This window comes from Lissotriton vulgaris, chromosome 7 (genome assembly GCF_964263255.1).
Source record: "Lissotriton vulgaris chromosome 7, aLisVul1.2, whole genome shotgun sequence".
Taxonomy (NCBI): domain Eukaryota; kingdom Metazoa; phylum Chordata; class Amphibia; order Caudata; family Salamandridae; genus Lissotriton; species Lissotriton vulgaris.
The window spans coordinates 484,732,890-484,754,698 of NC_141695.1; the positions used below are offsets into that span (position 1 = coordinate 484,732,890).

At 40.2% G+C, this 21,809-nt stretch overlaps 1 protein-coding gene across 1 annotated transcript in view; it reads left to right on the forward strand.

The window, feature by feature from the left end:
* GLP2R (glucagon like peptide 2 receptor) overlaps nucleotides 1–21,809 on the forward strand; it is a 921,875-nt gene that overhangs the window by 490,082 nt on the left and 409,984 nt on the right. Inside the window, exon 3 of the mRNA XM_086930546.1 lies at nucleotides 15,131–15,235. Coding sequence (XP_086786672.1) covers nucleotides 15,131–15,235 — 105 coding nt within the window. The remainder of the gene's footprint in view (nucleotides 1–15,130; nucleotides 15,236–21,809) is intronic.

Sequence of the window (21,809 nt, forward strand, 5' to 3'; positions counted from 1 at the left end):
AAACTAATAATCAAATGCTGCCACTTCGGAAGGATCAACATTTGCTGTGCTGTATACATCTCTTTCTTTTTCTGTGAATGTATGCTTAGGCTCCTCGCAAATCACTAAGTATTTACTTTTGCTATCCTCTCTCTATTTGTTTGTCGGTATGCAGTATTTAACTATCATGTTCAGGGCTCAAGTTGCCTGGTGGGGTTTTCTTTCTGCTTAGTACTTCAGAATGCACAAATGCTATCTTATAGCATACTCTCCTGTTTTTGCTTTTATGTTGCCTTATGTTTATGTTCTCTGTAAATGACTACTGGCAGTGATGATGATGTGGTCAATAATATTTTGCAAACACATGCCAAGGTTTTTGATACTGTTTTGGGGAGGCGGTGGGCTTTCAACATGAAATAATACTGGAAAAAGATGAAGTTCCTATTAAACATGTCGCTAGAAGGATACCTTTAGCTGCAAGACCACAAGTCAGAGTGGCTATCTCCAGTAGTTATCACACAGAATCAAGATGGGTCTCTTTGTTTCTGTGTGGACTTGAGGAGCGTGAACAAGGCTATCGTAATGGACAGTTTTCCACTCCCAAATATTAATGAAATTATGCTGATCTTTTCACAGAAGTATTGTTGTTAGATTGGTAGAACTCACTGAGGACCTAAGTAGTGCTATTTCCAGAGAGGGCTGGTTGGCAGGCATGCAAAATGACAAACTTTTGGCTGGTGTTGTCAGGATGGTCGGAGAAGGGATATCCAGAGAAAGAACAGTATCACCTGGTCTTAGACCCTTCATACATTTGCAGGACCAAACCTCCATGTTGGGGGATTATGTTGTGTTGAGGGGCAAGAAATACATCCCTCCTGAGTCATTGAGGTCCAAGGTAATTGCTTTAGCCAATGAGGATCACCTTGATCAAACGTTAACTGCCAGAAGGCTCAAGGATAGATTTTGGTGGTCTGGAATGGATTGTCAAGTGAAAGACTGGGTTGAGAAATATGAACCCTGTAAATAGTCGGAGAATCAGCTGCATGTAGGGTTGAACAAACCCAATACACCCCACATGTTGCGCGCGAGGAGGGTGTTTGGCAAAAGGACTGTGTGGACCTCATTGGTGCTTTTAGTGAGTTGCATGACAATGAGAGATATGCCTTGGTTCAAGTGGATTCTTCCTCTAGGTGGATGGAGTTGCTTTCATGGGAGACACTAATACAGAATACACCATCAAAGTCCTCAATGAAGTATTTCACAGGGAAGGTGTGCCAGCATACATTCTATCAGATACTGGTACACAACATACATCTATGGGAATGGAATGATACTTTGAGAACATTGGTTTAAAGCACATACGCACCTCACTGTACAACCCACAAGGGAACAGGTTATGTGAAATAATTAACAGACTTGTAAAGGGCAAAATGCTTCTTCGGTGCAGCATGAAGTTCAAGAGATGTTTTGGGCCTATCACACCACGGTGCATCAAGGGATGACAACATCCCTATTTGAACTGATGAGAGCAGACTAGCTGGTACAAAGATGGTTCCCACTTGGTTTCTTAAGCGTCACTTAGATATCTCTTCCTCTGGCTGTCATGTAGATGACAAGAGTAGGAGACATGTGTGTCCTGGTGACTTGGTGAAAGTCAAACTGGGTGGAGTACACTGAGGTTTTGACAAATTCAGAGGACCCTTTCGTGCTGAATTTGTTGGTGAGAATTTTGTCAAACTACAGAATGCCCAAACATGGAACCTCAGAAGAGTAGCTTTATACCAGAAACAAAATAGAGCTACATCTCAGGTTGTGCTTCTTAAGGTGGATGCCCCACCTTGTGGTTGTGGTAGCAGGCCTATTCGAGAACACTGGTTGCCTGCTTATCTGAAGATTTTGTGTGACTTTTTCTGTGCTATACCTTTTCTGCAGGAAGGGAGTGGGGGTGTATTTTTCACAATCCTAATTTTGAATCTGCATTATTCACTGTTTTATTAACTTTCCTGACTTTGAATTTGTATTATTCACTGTTTTAATTTTAATCTTGCAACATGTTTTGTTTTCCTGTTTGTGCTTTCACTTTTGTGATTGATATGCAATTCCTCCACTTTCCCTTCTGTTGTTGTTGGAAGGAAGAGAGATGTGTAATACGTACGTGCCTCTGTGCTCTCTCTTCTGCGGCTCGCGGGGCTGTCTGGGCTCGTGGACAGACCGTGCACGGTTTTCTTGAGGTCAGAGTTCTGTTCTCAGCCGTTGTTAGAAAAAACGGTTTCCCTCGGCTGCGCTGGTCGGGTTTGCTCCAACCTGTACATGAAATAAAGTACTTGGTTGCAACGCAGACCTCTGTCTTCATATTCCATTTCAGAGTTGTCCCCAGTATGGGCGAAAGCGGAAGACCCAGAACACCTCTACCGGTGCAACAGCATGCACATCGCCAGCCCTCTGCATGGGGCAGAGGGACCCAGCATTAAAATTCATCTGAAGAAATGGCTGTGAAGTGCGGTTTTGGAAAGCAGGCTTTCTGCATTCTTCAATGTGGAATGCATGCACAGAGTCATGAATATTTAACTATCTGAACAGAGACCATATCCTGCAGAATCATGGGACCAGCTGGAGACCAAAGGGGAATCCCACACAACATCAGACACTCTGCTAGACACTGAATGACAAATGTCAAAACACCAGCGGCGAAGGCGACAGGGTCCAGAGGATGCCTCTTACAAGAGGAGCTGCACAAGAAAGGGCCACATCAGTGGCAGAACTGGAACTCCACAGCAACCCCGAAAGGTGGTCACACAGATCAATGCTCCACTTATAAGAGAAGGATGCGGCCACCACCCTGGAGATCATAGCAATACTGCACCTATACCTGCTGCAGTGCCTTGCACTAGATGAGCCACTTATGATTGACAAGATCCCGGCTGCTATTGACCAGATGCCACACAACACAACATTTTGTACAGATAGATTCCTGGAGGAGTTCTACTCAAAATACAAGAAGAAGCTGACCCAAGACTTTTACGACTGTTTCAAGACATTAGGAACCCTCCCTCCTAGCTTGAGAGAGGCATTGATTGTAGTGCTCCCGAAATCCAGCCGGCAACACATTTCTGAACTTAAGCTGTCTATTCCACCCATTGGCAGAGACCTCACAAAAGGGCACTCCACAGAATACAATGTCACCATGGTGGCCTTATTTGATGAAGGTGCTAGAGGGAATGGGGTTGGGAAAATTCAGACTGGAATGAGAAATTCTGAGATGGACAGGACTAATATAGTCTAACTCAAAAGCAAGACTCAGAACGGGACAATAGTTCTTTGACACCTTTAACAGAGGCAGAGGTTCTAGACAGGATTGGCCACTGTTCCTGATCATATTTACCCTCGCTATTGAGCCTCTAGCAGGCCTCTTCCAACAGAGGGGATAAGAATGGGACTTGCTGATTGGTGATTCCTGGGAAACCATATTGTTATACACAGATGATGCCCTAATATACCTGCAAGATGTACAAAGGTCCTTTCCACAGTTGATGGAAATGCAGAGTGAATCGTGCACCATGCTGGCAACGTGTGGGTTTGACAGTAACCAGTGACATATGGTCTAATGTGCTGTGTATGTTGCATCCCAGAATTCCAACACATGATATAAATGCATCTGTAAGCATTGATGATTCAGCGTGTGAGTATTGGATTCTGTATTTAATAAGCAATTTAAATTTTAGGAGAGGATATGGCATTAGGCCAGAGCTGCTGACTTTGGAATTGGAGAACCAGGTTCAAGTCTTTGTGTTGACTCAGCATCCTTTGGTTCTAGGCAAGTCACAATATCCTTGTGCCTTAAAAATTAACTTGTCCCCGTGCAATGTATCTGGTGTTCCAATACCTTCAGGTTGGGTTCACACTATATAAAACTGCAAAATTAAATAAAGTAATAAAACATTCTTTGGGGCCTGCACTAGATGTCCACTACCATCTTATTTGTTCATGGAGTACTCTGGGCGTGACCCCTAGGCTGTGCTTCTGTCCTGAGATGGCTCTGCAGTATCGCACTTATGGCAAATAATCATAAATATGAGAGTTACCTCTAAACATCCTGGACCAGTCCCTGTGTTATACTTTGGTAGTTGCTACATCAACTACCAAAGTTTTACTGGGAGCAATGCTTCAGACATCTGTTTGATGCCATACATTGACTGCAGCAGCAGTGCCTGCAAGGTGCTCTTCCTCACCACGCTTAAAGCAAGGAAAGAAGCACCATCCCAATCTAGTTCAGCACACCCAAACCACTGGTGTTCTACTTTTTTTGTAGGTGCTTGTCCTTTCTGAAGGAGACTTTAATGCGACCACCACTGCCAACAAATAGGTGGCTGAATGGGACAGGCAAATTGTCTCACTCTATGTATTCTTTCATCTTTGGTCATCCACAACGTGAATGACACTCCATCAGCATAATGGTTGCAGGGAAGCGACCGAAACGTTATAAAAAAAGGATCAAACTAATAATTAATCTTTTAATACATGCAAAAATAAATAATTCCTGACAAATGAAATACTAACGTTTAGGAGCTCAAAACAGTTTTGCCTCACAGCCTTTTTCTGTCCATAATTTATTTTACTTACATGGGCTATAGCAGGCTGACTAATATTTTTCTAAGCAGTATTAAAACTATTTGGTAAAATGCTGGTCTCATATAGTCTAAAAAGTTGCCTTTTCCATGTCCTAAAAAATTGCGTATCGGGAATCAGTTTAAATAAAATACTTTTTACCATCATACACATGGCTGATCTTCGCTGTACTTCATCCAATAGGCCAATGGACCTTAGATGTAAAATCTGAGAAAACCAGGGGCAAATCATCACATAAATATTCATCACAGTCTCTATCTAAGTTCAGTCAATAATGAGTTATTAAAGATGTTTAATGGATTTATTATTTCAAACTTTAATAAACGTGTTTTATTCGAAATCATAAGATACATTTCTATTAGTTTCAACAAGCAATGTTTTACAGAATTACAGGATGAAACGGTGTCAGTAAGAACCCTTAAATGGTTCAAGTTCGAAAGAAAGTGAAATCAAGCATAAGGTTCAAATATATTCAAAATCGGTTCACTGACAAAATATCGATGTCATACATATGTTATAAACAAATCTGGGACCCTAGTGTAACTTTCCCCGATTCATGCCCTTATATAGGTATACATTATCCAATCCTTATATAAGCATAGAAATCATTACCATATTTAGACTGAACCTATGCAGCCCAAATACGGCATGGCTACTTTCACTAAGTTCCAAGAAACAAGAACGATTTCTTAGAAAAACCCACCTTCAGCAGCTAGGGACTTCTCCCTGCCTGAATACTAATTTATATAGGAAATCATAGAGTTTTCGAAGAACATAGGGGCATATTATCAAGGGGGTTTATCTCCGCCTTTTTGGCTTTAAAGGCCAAGAAAGCGGAGATAAAATTATCTCCCTATTACCAAGCTGTCGCTAACACCAGTTAGTGACAGCTAATAGGAGATAGCGACCATCTTGGGCCCCGCTTTGCATGTCAGTGATATTTATCACTAATGACATGCAAAGTGGGCGTGCCAAGATGTTAGTGACTGGAAACAGTCCCTAACATCGCTATCTCCTATTACCAACTTTTGGAGATATTCGCGCTAAGCGCGAATATCTCCAAAAGCTAACACCTGCCCTGAGCAGTTCTTAGCCATGTTATCCAATGGGAGGTGGATAACATGGCTAAGAGCATTTGCTCGATAATGCATGAATATCGCTGACTTTTCAGCGATATTCATGCATTGCGGCCGTTTTTTATCGCATTTGCGATAAACCTTGCTAATAGCAAGGTTTATCTGCGATAAAAATCGCCGATGTGCGGCGATAATTTTTGTCTCTAAACAAGTTAGAGACAAAAATTATCGCTAGTTGTTGGTAATATGCCCCTGAGTCTTTAATGACGTTATTAAGTCCAATCACACGTCAAACTCGGCACCTTCAAAGTATGAATATGCCTAGATTTGCCCAGACAAACACAGTGGTTTGGAGCAGATCTACTAACTACTTGCTCGACGCCCTGCAGCAGCAAGTGCCGAAGGAAGCCGACCCTACAGCTGATGCACTGAGAGACGCTGTCTTTTCTCCAGCCGAGAACTCCAGCTATAGTGTTTTCAGCCTACCCTTGCGGGTTGATGGGAAATCGAGTCCTAAAAGAGAGATACAATACCTCCTTCATTCTAAACCATGATACCGAGCTGATTAGACCCTTAGAGAATTCTTGAATAGATTCTTGGCAGAAAAATACTAAACTAAAGCTACTCCTCACTTACTTCTTCCCTTGTGCTAGGCTTAGGTCGGGTACACCGGGGTAGGCGTATTTTAGAAGCACCAGTTGAGTACTTTTAGTCATTATTTTATCACTGTATGTATTTTATATGTTTTAAGCAATTTATGGCTTAGAAACCATAACCTGATTTTACAGTACTACTTTATAATACTGTTCGTATTGTATACTCTGTACTTTATAACCAGTATTGCGATTGTAGCAGTACATTTCTTATGCTTGAGAAAGAAGACTGTTCAATAAATGCTTTTTATTGAAAGTGCCTGTGTCTCTATTTTCTCAGCACCTCTGGTGAAACGAAGCATGCACGATTGACTGAGTAAAATAGCTATCTACTGTTTCTGCGACTCTAGAGATTTATTTCTTATTCTTGGGAAACAAATAGTTGTCATGTTTATGCGGTTGTCAGAAACTAATCCCTTCTTCATTATTCGGCAAAGTTTCTAGTGACCTCTGAGATAGCTGGCACTCACAATTAAGTTTCATATATACGATATAGACCTAGTCGAGTTCAGTCCTACGTCTAAACTATAGTATATGTTATTCCAATGCGCAGAGCCTATTGGGAATATAGGAACTACACTACACATATAGATGTGAAAAAATATACATTGCAATAATATCAACTCCCTATTCTTAAACAGGTAAGTACAAAAATATTGGTGAGGAAATTTCGATTGTTAAAAATATAGTTTTACAAAATATCAATGTATATATTTATATCAAATGAAATAATAAATATTAAATATATCAAATAATAAATTTCATTTTGAAAAATAAAGTAGATTTAATATACATGTTAATAAATATAACAAATAAACATAATTAAAAAAGATAAACACATATACATAATAATAAATATATATTTAATTTATTGTGGAATATATGCTGTCATTATTATGCCTATCATCTATGATTTAAAATTATTGTATTTAAGGCTTCAAGGGTTTTTAAATTATACAGGAATGTTTTTGGTACTAATGACATATAGGCACAATGCACTTTATTAAAACCCCAATTGGAGATATGTACTATATACACAATGGATATTTCCGCATGATGCACTTCAGTACCAATCTTGTTTTAATTTCAAATGATTTTATTAAGCAATTTTGGAAATAAAACAAGATATAATGCTTGACTGTTTGTAAAATGGTGACTTTGTGCATCAATAATAAAGTATCCAGAGGTGATCCAATGCTCGCATTTAGTTTAGGGAGACGTTTATAAACAGACGTCAAATTATAATACAGATCATTACAAACCAGAACAAAGAAGTAAATTAAATCAATTCAAAGCAAACAATGGATGGCCTGCATGTGTCTGGATCAGATGAGGAGCAAGTAGTTGTACAGAGGTGAGACAAGGAACAGAATTGTTACGCAACTTTATTACATACCACCAGCATGCTTGTATGAGAACATTTGTGTGAGTTGGCATAAGCAGAATTGAGCTGTATAGATGTTTTAAATGGATCATATGTACTTGAAGGGTACACTACATGTAGTCCAGGCTACAAGGATTAAAGATTTGCATGTGAAGCTAGTATTGTTTTAAGTTCCAGTATGTTTAGCTTATGTTAAAATCCCTATGAACCATTAGGATGAAGGAATATTTGTTCAACAATTTGTTCAACAATTGTGGATATTTCAACAGCACATGAGCACTTTCTATGCTTCTAAAGCATTAATTACTTCCAGGTTTTAGCATTTTGTGGTAATGATCATATTAAGTTGCATTGGAGCAAACACTTATTATCTCAGAGAAAGGATCATTACAAAAGTAAGGAGATGAAAGACAATAACTGAGCAGATGGATATGATTGACTGATTTATTTATTTATATTTACACTTTCAGTGACACTGTAGTTTTAAGATTAAACAAAATGATTTACTATCTAAATCTCAGTTGTGTATAATTTTTCGTGTAAATGAACTGTTGAATTTGCATTGCTTTTGTGACTCGATTGGGGAATGAAATTCTCAGTATTTCTTTCACGTTAATGTTGAGTGGCAATCACGTGGTATGTGTTGAACTGCATTTAATGGCTACACAATACTGTCTCGTTATGTGATCAAGCCCAGTGACGTGGGCGAAATGTGTTATCCTGCCATGATAAGGCAATATGTTCACCTGGTTTAAGTCCTTCCTAGCAGGCCGCCGTCAAACGGTCTGGGCCCGTCCATTCTCTGCCGAGGTGCCGCCTTTGGAGGTAGGAGTTCCTCAGGGCTCAATTTTGAGCCCTACTCTTTTAACATCTACATGGCCCCATAGGCGGCACTGGCGGAGTCGTTTGGTGCCCAGATCGTTTCTTATGCGGACGACACCCAGCTCCTTTTTTCCTGTAAGAAGGGCTCTGACTTTGACTGTGAGAGTATCAGAGGTTGTTTTGGGGCTGTGTTCGGTTGGTTCCAGCTCAACAGCCTCAAGTGCAACTCTGATAAATCTGAGGTGTTATTTTTTGGGTGTCCTTCTGACCCTAGGTGGCAGTCTTGGTGGCCGGCAGCCATGTTTCCTCCGTTAGAGGCTTCGTCCAAGGCTAAGAATCTGGGGGTGCAGATCGATAATGGCCTCACCTTAAAGCCTCAGATTCTCTGTCTTGTGGGAAATGTGTTTGGCCTCCTCAAGATGCTTAGAAAGTTTCTTCCTTTGCTTTCCCTGGAGCACAGGAAAACTACTGTGCAGGCCTTGATAGGCTCACGTTTAGACTATGCCAACGTGCTCTATTTTGGTCTGCCAGAATATCTTATTGCACGTCTGCAAGTTGTTCAAAACTCGGCTGCTCGTGCCATTCTTGGCCTCCATCAGAGAGCTAGTGCTACTGACTCATTGAAAACCCTTCACTGGCTCCCAATCCGTAAACGGATAGTTTTCAAGGCGCTTACACTTACTTTTAAAGCGCTCCATGGTTTTGGTACCAATTACATTAGGAAGCGGCTGGCTTTTTACCAACCTTCCAGATCGCTGCGGTCAGCTTCGCTGAACTTGGCATCTGTCCTGGTCATTAAACGTGCACGCATTGGAGGTCGCTCTTTCCGATGTTTGCCACCACAACTGTGGAATGCCTTGCCAGTTCTCTTGAGAAGAAATGTTACTCTGTTAGCTTTCAGGAGGGATCTAAAGTCCTGGCTGTTTGTTCAATAGGTTTATCACTTGTTTTGGTCTGTTCCTGTTTTCTGCGTTGGGTTTTAAAGCGCCGGGACACTCCTCGGAGTAGCTGAGCGCTGTATAAAACCCATTTTAACATAACATAACATAACATAACAATAACAAGCAAGTTTAGCACAAAACTGGTGTCCACATTTTGTTATCAGCAGGCAAGCGCTGGGGTCACCAGTAGGTGGTTATAGTTAGGACCTTGTTTCTATTCAAAAAACGTTTTTTCTTTTGCCAATATCTTTGGTGCCGTTTGACTAATCTTCACTAAATTTTCTAAACTAATGGGGTGCTCCTGTCTTGAAAGTTTCGGGGTGTTTTTTCAAGTGGTGGGCTGAGAAAAAACGGGGTTCCCAAAATGTGTTTTATCCATGTTTATTTCCTGCTGAAAGGAATTACACCACATTTGGCAGGAAGGTAGCTCTTGGTCCAAAGTGCACTCTTTGCTTTTAATGGTGTAAATCCGCTCAGTTGTTTTTTAAATAATAAAGGAAAAAGAAATGTCTATATCGGGGCGGAACCTAACTAGACATCTCATCGTGAGATCTGATTGGCTGTCAGCACTTCATCCAAGAAGTGTTGGCAGCCATTTTGGGACCAATATACATGATAGCACCCCATTAAAATGTATTGTAGTGAATGGAAGATTTTAAGGGTCACCAAAAGCAGAACGTAAAAAGGGTGATAACAGATTTTAATTACATTATGAGTCATTTGTTGATGGTACAACACTCATTTTAGGAATTGTAGCGTGTTCTAAGGTGATTTTGCCCTGTATAAAAGCCTTCTGCTGGGATATCGTGAATCATGTTTGAGAGAAAACTATTTTCTCATGCTTTTTCCACAGAGGTTTGGAAGGTGCTCCAGAAGCTAAAATGAGAGCATATTTTCTGTAAATTCACATTATCCTTCTCAGTCATGTGAGAATGAAGTCTGACATTCTCACTAAAACATGTACGTCCATCAAGGGTAGAGACTGTCAGTTGATTCCTTTGTGTTCTACTGCAGCTTCCCAGAGTGTTCTAAAGAACAACTAGAGCGCTAACAGTCTTACTTATGACCAAAGTATGGCACATCTGAAGCCATCTTCATTGGAATATACTGGTAACACATAAAACATTCAATTTAAAAAAGAACAAAATGAGGAGGTTCATTTTGCCACAGAAATTATGATTAGTGCTGCAGAAAAAAAAATTATGGCACATTTTGAGTGACTTCTCAAATGCTTTTCTATTTCATAAACAAATTCTGACATGCAGACTGAAACATGCATTTTTAATACCAGCAGCAGACTTCCAGTTAACTCACTGGTGAGCAGTAGCTTTACTACAGTGATCTAATGAGCAACTAGAGTGCTAACATTCTGAATGTATGGCAAATGTGTGAAACATCTGAATGTCTTCTTGATTGAATCAGAGTAAAAAACTGAAAGCATTTCCTACTGAGGAGGCTGCATTAAATGAGAAAAATAGGAAACTTCATAACAAATACGTCTCCCAAGAGGGCCACCAGAGACAAAAGAACCCATATGTAGCACAAATATCACCCAGATGTAGCCCACATATTGCCCAATGACAGAAGAGTGCAAAACTATTTTTTTGTTGCAGTTTTTTATATTGCAGTGTTGCTTCTTACTTGGACCCATTACCGCGTCTTTTCCACAAAGAACTTGAGATTGATCTTGCGAAACACTGAACTTTACTAGTCTGTTAAATGAAGTTGCTCTGAGCAGGGCTTTATAACACACCTTTTTACCTTGTGGTTTTAATTAATTCACATTGTATTGTAATAAGAAAGAGGATTGACTGTTTTTATGTACACTTTTATGATGTATGTTTCTAAATAAGAATGAATAAAGTTTATTGAATTGAATTGAAGTCTCCCAAGATGGCCACCAGAGAAAAAGGAGCCCAAATGTAGCACAAATATCACCCAGGAGTAGTCCACGTAAAGCCCAATGACACAAGTGTGGGAAACAATTTTTATTTTTGTTTTTTTTTGCAGTTTTTTTTATAGTACAGACTAGTCAGGTTTTGGAGTGCTTTACATGACCATTGGTTACATCACACAAGGACACATTCATTTTGGTTGTAGGTATGGGGAGATTAAGTGATTTGACCAGAATCACACAATGTTGAGCTGAAGCAGAAACTCCAACCTGATTCCCTAGTTACAAAGTATGCAGCTCTGGAATTAACACCCCATACTCTCCCCTAAGTGCAACATTTAATCAAGTGGTCAACTGGATAAAAACACATAAAGATAACAAATAATTTAAAAGTGCTTTGTCGCTATTTGAGAATTCAGAAAATATGTCCTCATTTTAGTTTTTTAGAGCACTAACCATAATTTCGATGCAAATAAGACCCTCTCATTTTATCATTTTTAAAGGAAATGCTTTAGGTATTACAGTTTTGCTTACAATAGGATGACTTCATGCGTGCCACACTTTTGTAATAAATATAGAATGTTAGCAATCTAGCTGTTCATTAGGATACTGTTGAGAGATAAAGGTCAGGGGCACAGACTCTGAAAATTGAAGGCAGGTAGGAGGGTGCAGAGGCAACAATTTGACCATACTGGTCAGGCAGGAATGGCAGTGCAAGCACAACAGACTCTAGAGGGCAGTTGAAAGGAGGGCAGGGGCAACAAACCAACAATGCAGGATAGGCAAGAGAGGCTGAGGCAATTTATTAGACCATTGTGGGTAGAAGGAAGAGGCAGTCGTAGTACAACCATACATGCCAACTGACCTGATTCAGCCAGGAAATGCCCAATGTTTTTACGCCAAAATGGGCTTTATTTGATCTGTCTCCTGTCTAAAATCTCCTTATTTTCAATGTAAATCAATAGGGAAAAAGAATTCCCCAGGTTTTTTTCAAATTCTCCCTCTTACCAAGTTCAAAATGTTAGCAAGTATGGTACATTGGATCATGGAAGGCAGACGGATTTGGGGTAGGAACATGGACCCGGATATCAGAGAACAGGAGGGACATGGACAGGTACACCAAACTGACCAAACAGGGCAGGCAACAGGGTTTGCAGCAGCACAATACACCGCACAGGGCATGCGGGATGGCAGTGCAGCACAACAATCCATGGGAAGTAGGGTGACCAATTGGCATGGTTGTAAATTCAGGACGGTGAGAGTAAAAATTCCGGACAAAGGGTCAAAATTCAGGACAAAAATTCAGGACCGAAGGTCAAAATTCAGGACATAAATTCGGGACAAAGGTACGTTCTACAGACACTACGAATGAGGTTGCGCAATGGTATATTACAGGCAGGGCACTAAAAGGGCCGAATCCCGACCACACAGTCCTGAAGTGTCTAGTTAGTGCAATATTAGGGAAAGTGTTGGATTGTGGAAGGGTAACAATTAATATTATCACTTCAGTCAATTCAAAATTAAAAACAAAAAATATTAACAACAAAAAAATTCAAATATATTTAATATCACACTTATAAACAACATATTATCATGTTAAATGCATATGACACATACCTACAAATATTATATTAAATAACATAATAACATAATATGCAAACAATGTTTTTTTATTTAGAAACAAGAACTTTAAATATTACATAAATTAACTTTTTTATTTCCTACCCTATAACACCACACAATTCACAACCCACATCTAAATTAAAACAAAATGTACTTACATAATTAACATAATTATTTACCAACTAAAGAAATATTATTAATTAAAAAAACAAATTAAAACTAATAAAAATAATAAAATCCCACAAAATATTTATTACACAATTAAAACTTATTTTCAATTAATAAAATAATAGTGTTTGACAACTACTTATAAAGTAAGTAAAATTAATTTTCTCCCACCCATTACCCCAATAAAAGTAAAATCCTGACAAAATTATAAATAATTACCCTAATTAAAGGTACATTTATTAATTAATATTAGTAAACTAACGAATAATTAAACATAAATTACCTCTCAACCTTTACCCCTGTAAACCCCACAATCCACACCTAAAATCAATTACATAATTTCCCAATTTAATTTTCAATTAATTAATATTAATTAAGAACTAATTATTAATTAATTAAACATATTTTACTTCACGCCCTTTACCCCTACAAACCCCAAAACCCTCACCTAAAATGAATTACACGATTTCTGTATTCAATGTTCAAATAATTAATTAATATTAATTAAAAATGTATTATTAATTATTAAAATAAATTACTTCCTACCCTTTACTCCTATAAATTCCACACCCCACAACTAATTCTTTTTACACAATCATCATAATGAATTAGCAATTAATTAATTAATATTGATTAACAACCAATTAATTATTAATTATTAATAAATTACCTCCCACAATTAACACCATAAAATCTCAATTAAATAAATAATTTTAAATAAAAAATAATCATTAATTTATTATAAATAAATTACTTCCAACCCTATTCCCCTATCAACCCAAAACCTGCTACGGACCTAAAAAAATGCAAAATGTATTTAAAATAAAATTGATAGCTACAAAGAATTTAGCACATATTTTAAAAAACATAAACAATTCTTATACAAAAAAATACAACACATGCATTTCAAATATATACTTAAATACATACTTCTAATTAAAAAATCCATATTTTAAACAACTATATTTCTGCAAACAATAAAAATTATATTTCTTACCTTAAAATCGATATTCTTGACCATGATATTCTTGCTGTCGATATTTCTGACTCAATATTTCTGTAGTTCGACATTTCCAACTCAATATTCTGTCTGCATACCGAAAAAAATGTATGTCTACTCTAGGAACATGTACTATTAAAAAAAATCAAAACTCAGTGTTGTAGTTCATCTTGCATCTTCTCCTTTCATCCAGTCATCTTTCAGGGTTCTTCGTGGGAGCTGGTTCTCTCCTCCGGATCTCACATGGTATTCCATAGCATTTGGACAGTAACTTTTGAGTATGCAACTTTGTTGTTTCGAGATCAAAATTCAAAGGTTTCTTTATTTTAAGCATCCTTACCCAAGAATCGAACTACATGTCTCTACTTCTAAAAGGCTAATTGTATGTTTGCTAACAATGAGGCATGCAAACATCGACACAGCGAGGTTAATGAAAGAACATTTTCTTCAAGATTTTAACCCAGGGAAATAATGCATGTTAAAAAGAAAGCACATTGAATGTATGTGCTATCTCTATGTTGTCAATTCGTCAGAGTTGTCAGTACTCTACTAAGTGATAAGTTCTTCTTGGTGTAAGAAGAAACATTTTGCAGAGTGAAGTGTAAGATATATTTAATAAAACATGATCATGAAAAGGTAAAAAAACGTAACCTTAAAAGTGTGCATCAGCACATTTTAGAGGCACCTCTTTCTAAGCAATGCTCCTTTAAACAGCTTTGAGGCCTAGTATGTGAGAGTGTGGCTAGTTACTACATGTGTACTAATAGAATATGCAATGTGTTCATTTTAAATTATGCACATTAAATTACATGAGTCTGTACTATATTCATTTGTGTTTCGCTCAAAACATCTCATCGCAGTACATATTTCACAATTTTAATTCTGTGCGCACTGTGTTGCAGAAGGGGCTTACCAAGAATCATTTAAACTGATTATAAATTATACTTTTACTTTTGTTTTCTAGGAATACACTGCAATGGAACATTTGATAACTATGCGTGCTGGCCACGATCTTCACCTGGAAACATATCAGTACCTTGCCCTTGGTACTTACCTTGGGTAAAGACAGGTAAAGGAACAAGCAGTTTCTATTGTAATGCAGCATCATTGCAAATATCAGGTTGTATTTCAAGGGAATTATATTTACCTAATGACTATCAATACTGTATGAAAAAAGATTTTCTTCAAATACTAATGATCACCGTGCCATGTGACTGTCCCCTGGTCCAATGTAAGGGCCTGATCACGATGTCATTCGGAAGACCTCTGAATCGGATTTGGCTTTCCCCGATCCTATTCATAGCCCTTGTTTCCGACCAAACCGTACACAGGTCTGAACGACCAAATTCGATGTGAAGATCGCGTAAGTGTCGACCGCATCATTTCCCGAACCTGATCAGGTCCGTGCGACTTGTTTGAATCATGCTGGATTCTGACCGAGCGTGTACGATGCACGATTCGGAAAGCTGCATCGACTTGGTCTCAGCGAGACAAAACAGCTGTTGGAATTGTACATTGTGGGTCTGTAACTGGTCGCCCTTCACCTGGGGCCCTCCGAATCTGTCATGAGGGGTGCCCATGAGTCTCCCCTATCCAGTGTGGCAGGCACCCCACAAGGTGTACCCTTTTCTCCCCCCCTTTTGCTATGGAAGCCTTTGTACTCAAATGTATACAGGCTCCTATAGAATTCAACGGGAGTCCGAGCGAACCGAGTCCGTAAGCATAGGGATGCATCGCACTCGCTCATCCGGACTCCCAGAGCATGTTAGGCTTGGAAAGTCCCCTGGATCCGAGCCATACTGAGGGATTTCCTAGCGATATTGTAATCAGCCCTTTAGTCATTAAAACCACATTACAAAAGGATTGAAATGGCATTGTATATTTTAGAATTACCACACCAGTCCCAGCATTTTATTAAGTCCATGGCGGTGACGTTTTCTAATATGTTGCTCTAATTCTATCCCTGAAGGAAAGTGGGCAACTGGTTCTTGGAAGGGATCGCAAGCAGTTTAACAATTTGTGGGGCGAGAGTAAATGTGCACTACAGGCTAGAGCACAGCATTTGGGGCAGAGTGGAGTAAAGCAAAATGATGGGTTGCCCTCCATCCTGTGAAGAGGAGCCTCTGAGCCTCCCATTTCTCATAGTCATTAGCCTTGGGCTGAATGGGGGTCCTTTGACAAATTAGGCGGCCACTCGAGGGTTGGGCCCCCATGCCATAGATGCTGCAGGGGCCTGTTTTACACCCTTAATGGACCAGAGGAATGTAGGGGCATATTATCAAGCCTGTGCGCTAAAATTATCGCCGCTTTATCGGCCGAAAACGGCCGATAAAGCGGCGATAATGGGCTTGATAATATGCTCTATCGAATTCCAATCGAAGCACATGTTAGATGTGAAGACATCTAACATGGGCTTCGATTGGAATTCCACAGAGCATATTATCAAGCCCATTATCGCCGCTTTATCGGCCGTTTTCGGCCGATAAAGCGGCGATAATTTTAGCGCACAGGCTTGATAATATGCCCCTTAGTTTCTAATCCTTTCTTCCACACTTGAACAAGTCACTGTATAATTCTGCCAACGTCTCTTCAACTCCCTGTGCTTGAAATTTGTAACATGCATATTAGAATCCGAATATACCAAGTACTCTCCCAGTAACAACCCCCATCTCTCTTTTATCATGTTCTGGATCCGTAGTTCAGTGGTGGTTGGCACAGATCTGTGATGGCGGGGCGGGCGGAGGGAGAAATAAAATTAAAAAAATACACTGACCTTTTCACCATGACTCTCCTCCGTCGTCTCTCCCCGTCTTTCCATCAGGAATGGAAGCAGGAAGCACATGGGTTTCCTGTAAGCCAAACACGACACTTCTGTCAGCAGCATTGTGAATGGGCTAAGCCCTGTGGCTCGGTGCTCAGGGAGGCAGTGCTCATGGTTCCAGCAGGTTCACCACCCAGGTTGTGCATTACAGCTGGTGGAAAACATGCAAAGTGCACATGGCTGTTTGGATGATAAACCATCATGTGCACTGACAGAGTGCATTCACCACTCCTCCCCCTGTTCTGTGTGCAGAGCAGCCCCGCCTGCCCCTCAAAACTGCTTCAGCATGGAAAAATAAAATAATAATATCATTGTAAGAGGAGTTGGCCTAATTGTTAGGGCAGTCAACCTCAAATATGGGGAACCAGGTTTGAGTTTTGACAAGGATGCAACATCCTGTGATTCTGGGCAAATCACTTAATCTCCCTGTGAATAACAAAAATTAATGTGTCCTCATGTAACGCAACTGGTGCTCGTGTAAAGGGCTCTGATACCCCGTACCTTCGGGTCAAATTTGCACTATATTAAAGTCCAGAAATACATTTTTTTTAAAATGTGTAATTAATATTTTATTTTTCCGTTTTTACATTGCTGAAAAGCAGAGGGGTGACACTCCTCCACCTTAGCGAAGGAGCCGCCACTGCTGTAGTCTGGTGTAAAAATCAGTCCGGTGCTTAGTCCGGCGAGCCCCCAATTAATTTGTGGACGGTTTTTGCCTGTGTGTGGGAGGTGTTATTCTGCACCTTTTCATCGGGTTGAGTTTTTCCTACCCCTGATATAAACCTTGATGGATATCTGAATTGAATTGTTGGGATCTCCGCCTCCTCATAATTCCCTGTGAGACTGCCCCTGAAGTCCTGATGAAGACTCGCATGGCAATGGTTCAAACTACCTATTAGGCCACAAGACGAGTCGAAACGTCGCCGCATTCCCCTTGTTAGCACCTGGACCCACTTTTTTCTGATACCAAGCGTGCTTAGAAATCGGAATATATATCCAGATTGTCAAAACAAATTACACTAAAGTGTTGAAAATTATTAATGTGGCCAGGTTAGGGAGGACAGTGACTTGTTTTGAACCTGTCCTTCTTGTGTACAATATTGTTAAATATTATTGATGTCACTATTCTAAACTTTTCCTGTATCTCTTTATCACACCTTAACACTCTTCAACACTACTACTCCTTTCTGCACGTTCCTCTCTTAGGGCAATTTTGCTCACTGCTTAGAATTTTTATGAATTTCTATTGTAAATTATAAGCAATTAATTGACAATGCAATGAATTAAAATTGCTTGCTAGTCTTTTGTCTGTAGCGTTTTCTGATGTCTCTAGTGAGTATTGAATACTATGAGCTGACTTGATATAACATGCTCCAATTTCGTTGAATCAATGACTATGTACTGATTTTTTCTGTGTTCTATTCAAGGTCTAGTACCATTATTTTTTCATATCGAATCACGCCCAGGTCCAAGGCCATTTGGGTTACCCCATTATTATAATGGTAGTCTGGTGTAAAGCAGGTCCTCCTTATGTTTCGATGTACAACACCACATGTTAGACAACCAACCGCGTCAAAGATATAAACCAGCCATAGTCTGGCAATGTATCCAATAAATGGCCTGGCGTTAGAAAAGGACCTTATGATTTGACTAAAATATATGGAACACACTTACATATAAGGGCCTTCAGCATACCCTCTTCCTCTATTAGTGCATTATTGTGGCATGCGCATTTCTTTTCCTACCCACTACAGCATACTGCATAGGGATGTGGAACAGCTCAAAACCAGCCGTCGCCCTTTCATAAGAAGCATATCTAATCCACACACACAACGTAGTTCCCTTCAATTCCAGGGATTACTATAGCAATCTATGCTTTTTAAAACAAAAAACAAAAATGTTTTGCTTTTTGGCATTGCTTTTTTTTGGTCTAAAACTGTGAACGATACTGTGCACATGTCTAAATGTGCCTAAATAGCAGTGCATACCAATGCCAGGGGCTCGTGTGTCAATTTTCTCTTTCATTTCTTTATTTAAAATGTTTTATGCATCAGATGCTGACCAAAATAATGTGGCTGCGTGTCGGCACAATCACTGATTGCTCCTTTTGCCATGATGCTTGGTGCTTTTCCAGCTGAAATTGCTTGGAACAGTGAAGTGTGTTACTGAGCATCCGCATGCACAGCAGGCAAACTTTTCACCCATGACAGCATGCTGTAATTTGACTCCACCTGCATTTCCATGGATCATACTGTGGCAGTCATCCAGCGCCTGTGTGCAACAGCAGTAGGGAGTATTTGTCAGCGACAGGTGCTGTTGAACAGAGTCTAATTAATTTCAGAGAAAGCGTGCTCATCTTCTCGGCATACTGTCATAAAAAGTGAAACTGCCATACACAGTGGAGCATCAGTCCTTATGCTCTGAAAAGCAATGTTTATCAAATGTTCAAGCTCTACGTGGCAATCACCCAGTCCGTGACTGCAAAAGTTGTGTTTACCAGCGATACCATAAGGGATTGGCTGATGATGTTTGAGTAAATTGCGTTCCCCTTTCCCTGATTAGTGTCTTACAATGAAAAACTGATGTTTACGAATGCATTGCCTATTATTTTGTTTAGCTAGAGAAAGCCCATGGAGCAGAAATGCTAGTTAAGGGTTACGCAGGTAATATGGATGTATTGAGTGTTTCTTTTCTATTTACAATGTGCAGGCTTTGTGTCAGACTTCCTTTAGGTGACCATGGGCAGGCAGGAGCTACTGGGCCACTACAGTCGTGGTTGAGGCCTTTTGAAATGGTGACCAGTGCAAAAACAATAAGTGGCACTCTTATTATAGCTCTACAAATTGGCCAATTACAACCCTTTCCACACTTCACTCTCAGTGGTAGCGACTGCGAGACAACAAGGCATAGGTTTTCAGGGAGTTTAGAGTAGCAGTACTAAGCTTCAGGAATCAATACCATTTCCCGCTCAGTTGCACCGTAAGATCAATGTCTAGCCTAGTGCCTCATTTTGTAGAAAAGATAAGTACTATATTACACAAAAACAAGGAATCCCACCACACAATCAGTAATGCACAAATATTCAATTCACAGGTGTGAGTCTGTGTGCTTTCAGGGGCCTCTGACGACTAATCCAATAACCTATCCTCCTGTCCCATCTTGGATACTCCTCTTCTCTGGAGGCCCTGCTCTCAAGTTCAGAGTTCAAAGTAAGGTCAATAGATGCAGATCATGCCCCCCCCCCCCCCCAACATTTGATCTTAGCACTTGCTTTCTCTGGCCTAGAGCTGCTCAGGCGTTAACCCAGTTCATAGGATCAAAGTCCGCCCATGTTCGGCCCTCACATGACTGCGTGATCTCATCAGTTGGAGGGAGATAGCAAGTCACACAAATTTGCCTCCCGGAGAGATGAACTGCTGCCAGCCACACCTCAGGAGGTGTTAGCAGGAGCACAGGCTTCTGTCTCTGGCCCTCTTCCAGCTGACAGGCTGTGAGTCATGGCTCACTCTGACACTTCTGTAGGTCCTTAATGCTGCAGCTTACTTTGCTAGTGAGTATTTGGTACTTCTTCTTGAGTGCAAATGCAGGACACCCACAGATGATGATTTTTTTCTTCAGTGTGTTGGATGCCAAACTCGATCTTCAACAAGCAGTGCATCTAGGCGGTCACTGTAAATTTAACAAGGCATTCTAGAGCCACCTCTCGGGTCACTTGGTCTACCAGACCAGTCCAGAACCCACCGGCACACTTGGGCGGTCCTGCAGTCACGCTGGCCTACCATTCAGGCATACATCTCCTTGTGCCTTGGTAGATATGACAGGATAAGTCACAAAGATGTCACTACCCTGTCCAGCAGTACAGAAGTTTCTTTGTTAGTCTCTTCCCTGAACAGCTCCTTATTGTGATGGAAAAGTCCTTTGTATGGTAACAGACGTGTACCCCTATTGTAAGTTCCCAACTGTACAGTTATTTTGATCCCTAATGCTATTTGCTTGTCATAGGTGAACACGGTTCATGCAAGTGCACCATACCATTGGCCTGTCTCATGGAATGCAGCCTTATTGTACCTGGAGCAGTGCCCAAAGCACTTCCCTCATAATGGTGGAAGGCTACTGCCTTCCCCAAGAGTTAAGCAGCTCAAACATGGTGGTGTAGTGATCAGTAGTAGTGAACAGGAACTTTTTGCCCTATGCCACTGCAGTGAGGCCTACAGACTCATTCACTTTTTTAAAAGTTCAGCTGCTGTGTGCTTAACTTACCCTTGGCCCATATCAGGTAGATGTGTGGTGCTGTGTAGCACAGGACTCTACGTTGATTGTATGTCTGCCTGGGAAGGGTACCGTACAGGGATTACTCGCAGTACTATGCAGTGCATGTGTGGTTAGTACATGCATTGGGTGTATGTATGCCTGAGAGGACTACATTACATGAGAGATATAATGAGATGCAGTGCATGTGTGTATAAAACATGTAATGAGGGCATGTGTGCTTGCGTGAAGTACTATACATGAAGGGTGAAGAGACACCCTGGTTAAAGATAGGAAAGTTTCAGTGCTGAACAGTGCACACAGACTGAGTGTGTGTGCTGGATGCATGGGTACATGGAAGGGTACAATGCATAGAGGTAAATAGCGCTGAACATTAAGTGTGCTGATAGTGTACACTGAGTAAATGTGCCTGAAAAGGTACATTGTATGGAGGACCCTGGGTATCCTTTTGGGAAGCCCAGGACTGCCTGGTGAAGACATGAGGAGGAGCTGAATCCCCTCAGACAGATCTGTGGATTGCTGCATTCCTGTAAATGGGTTAGAACACACTGGA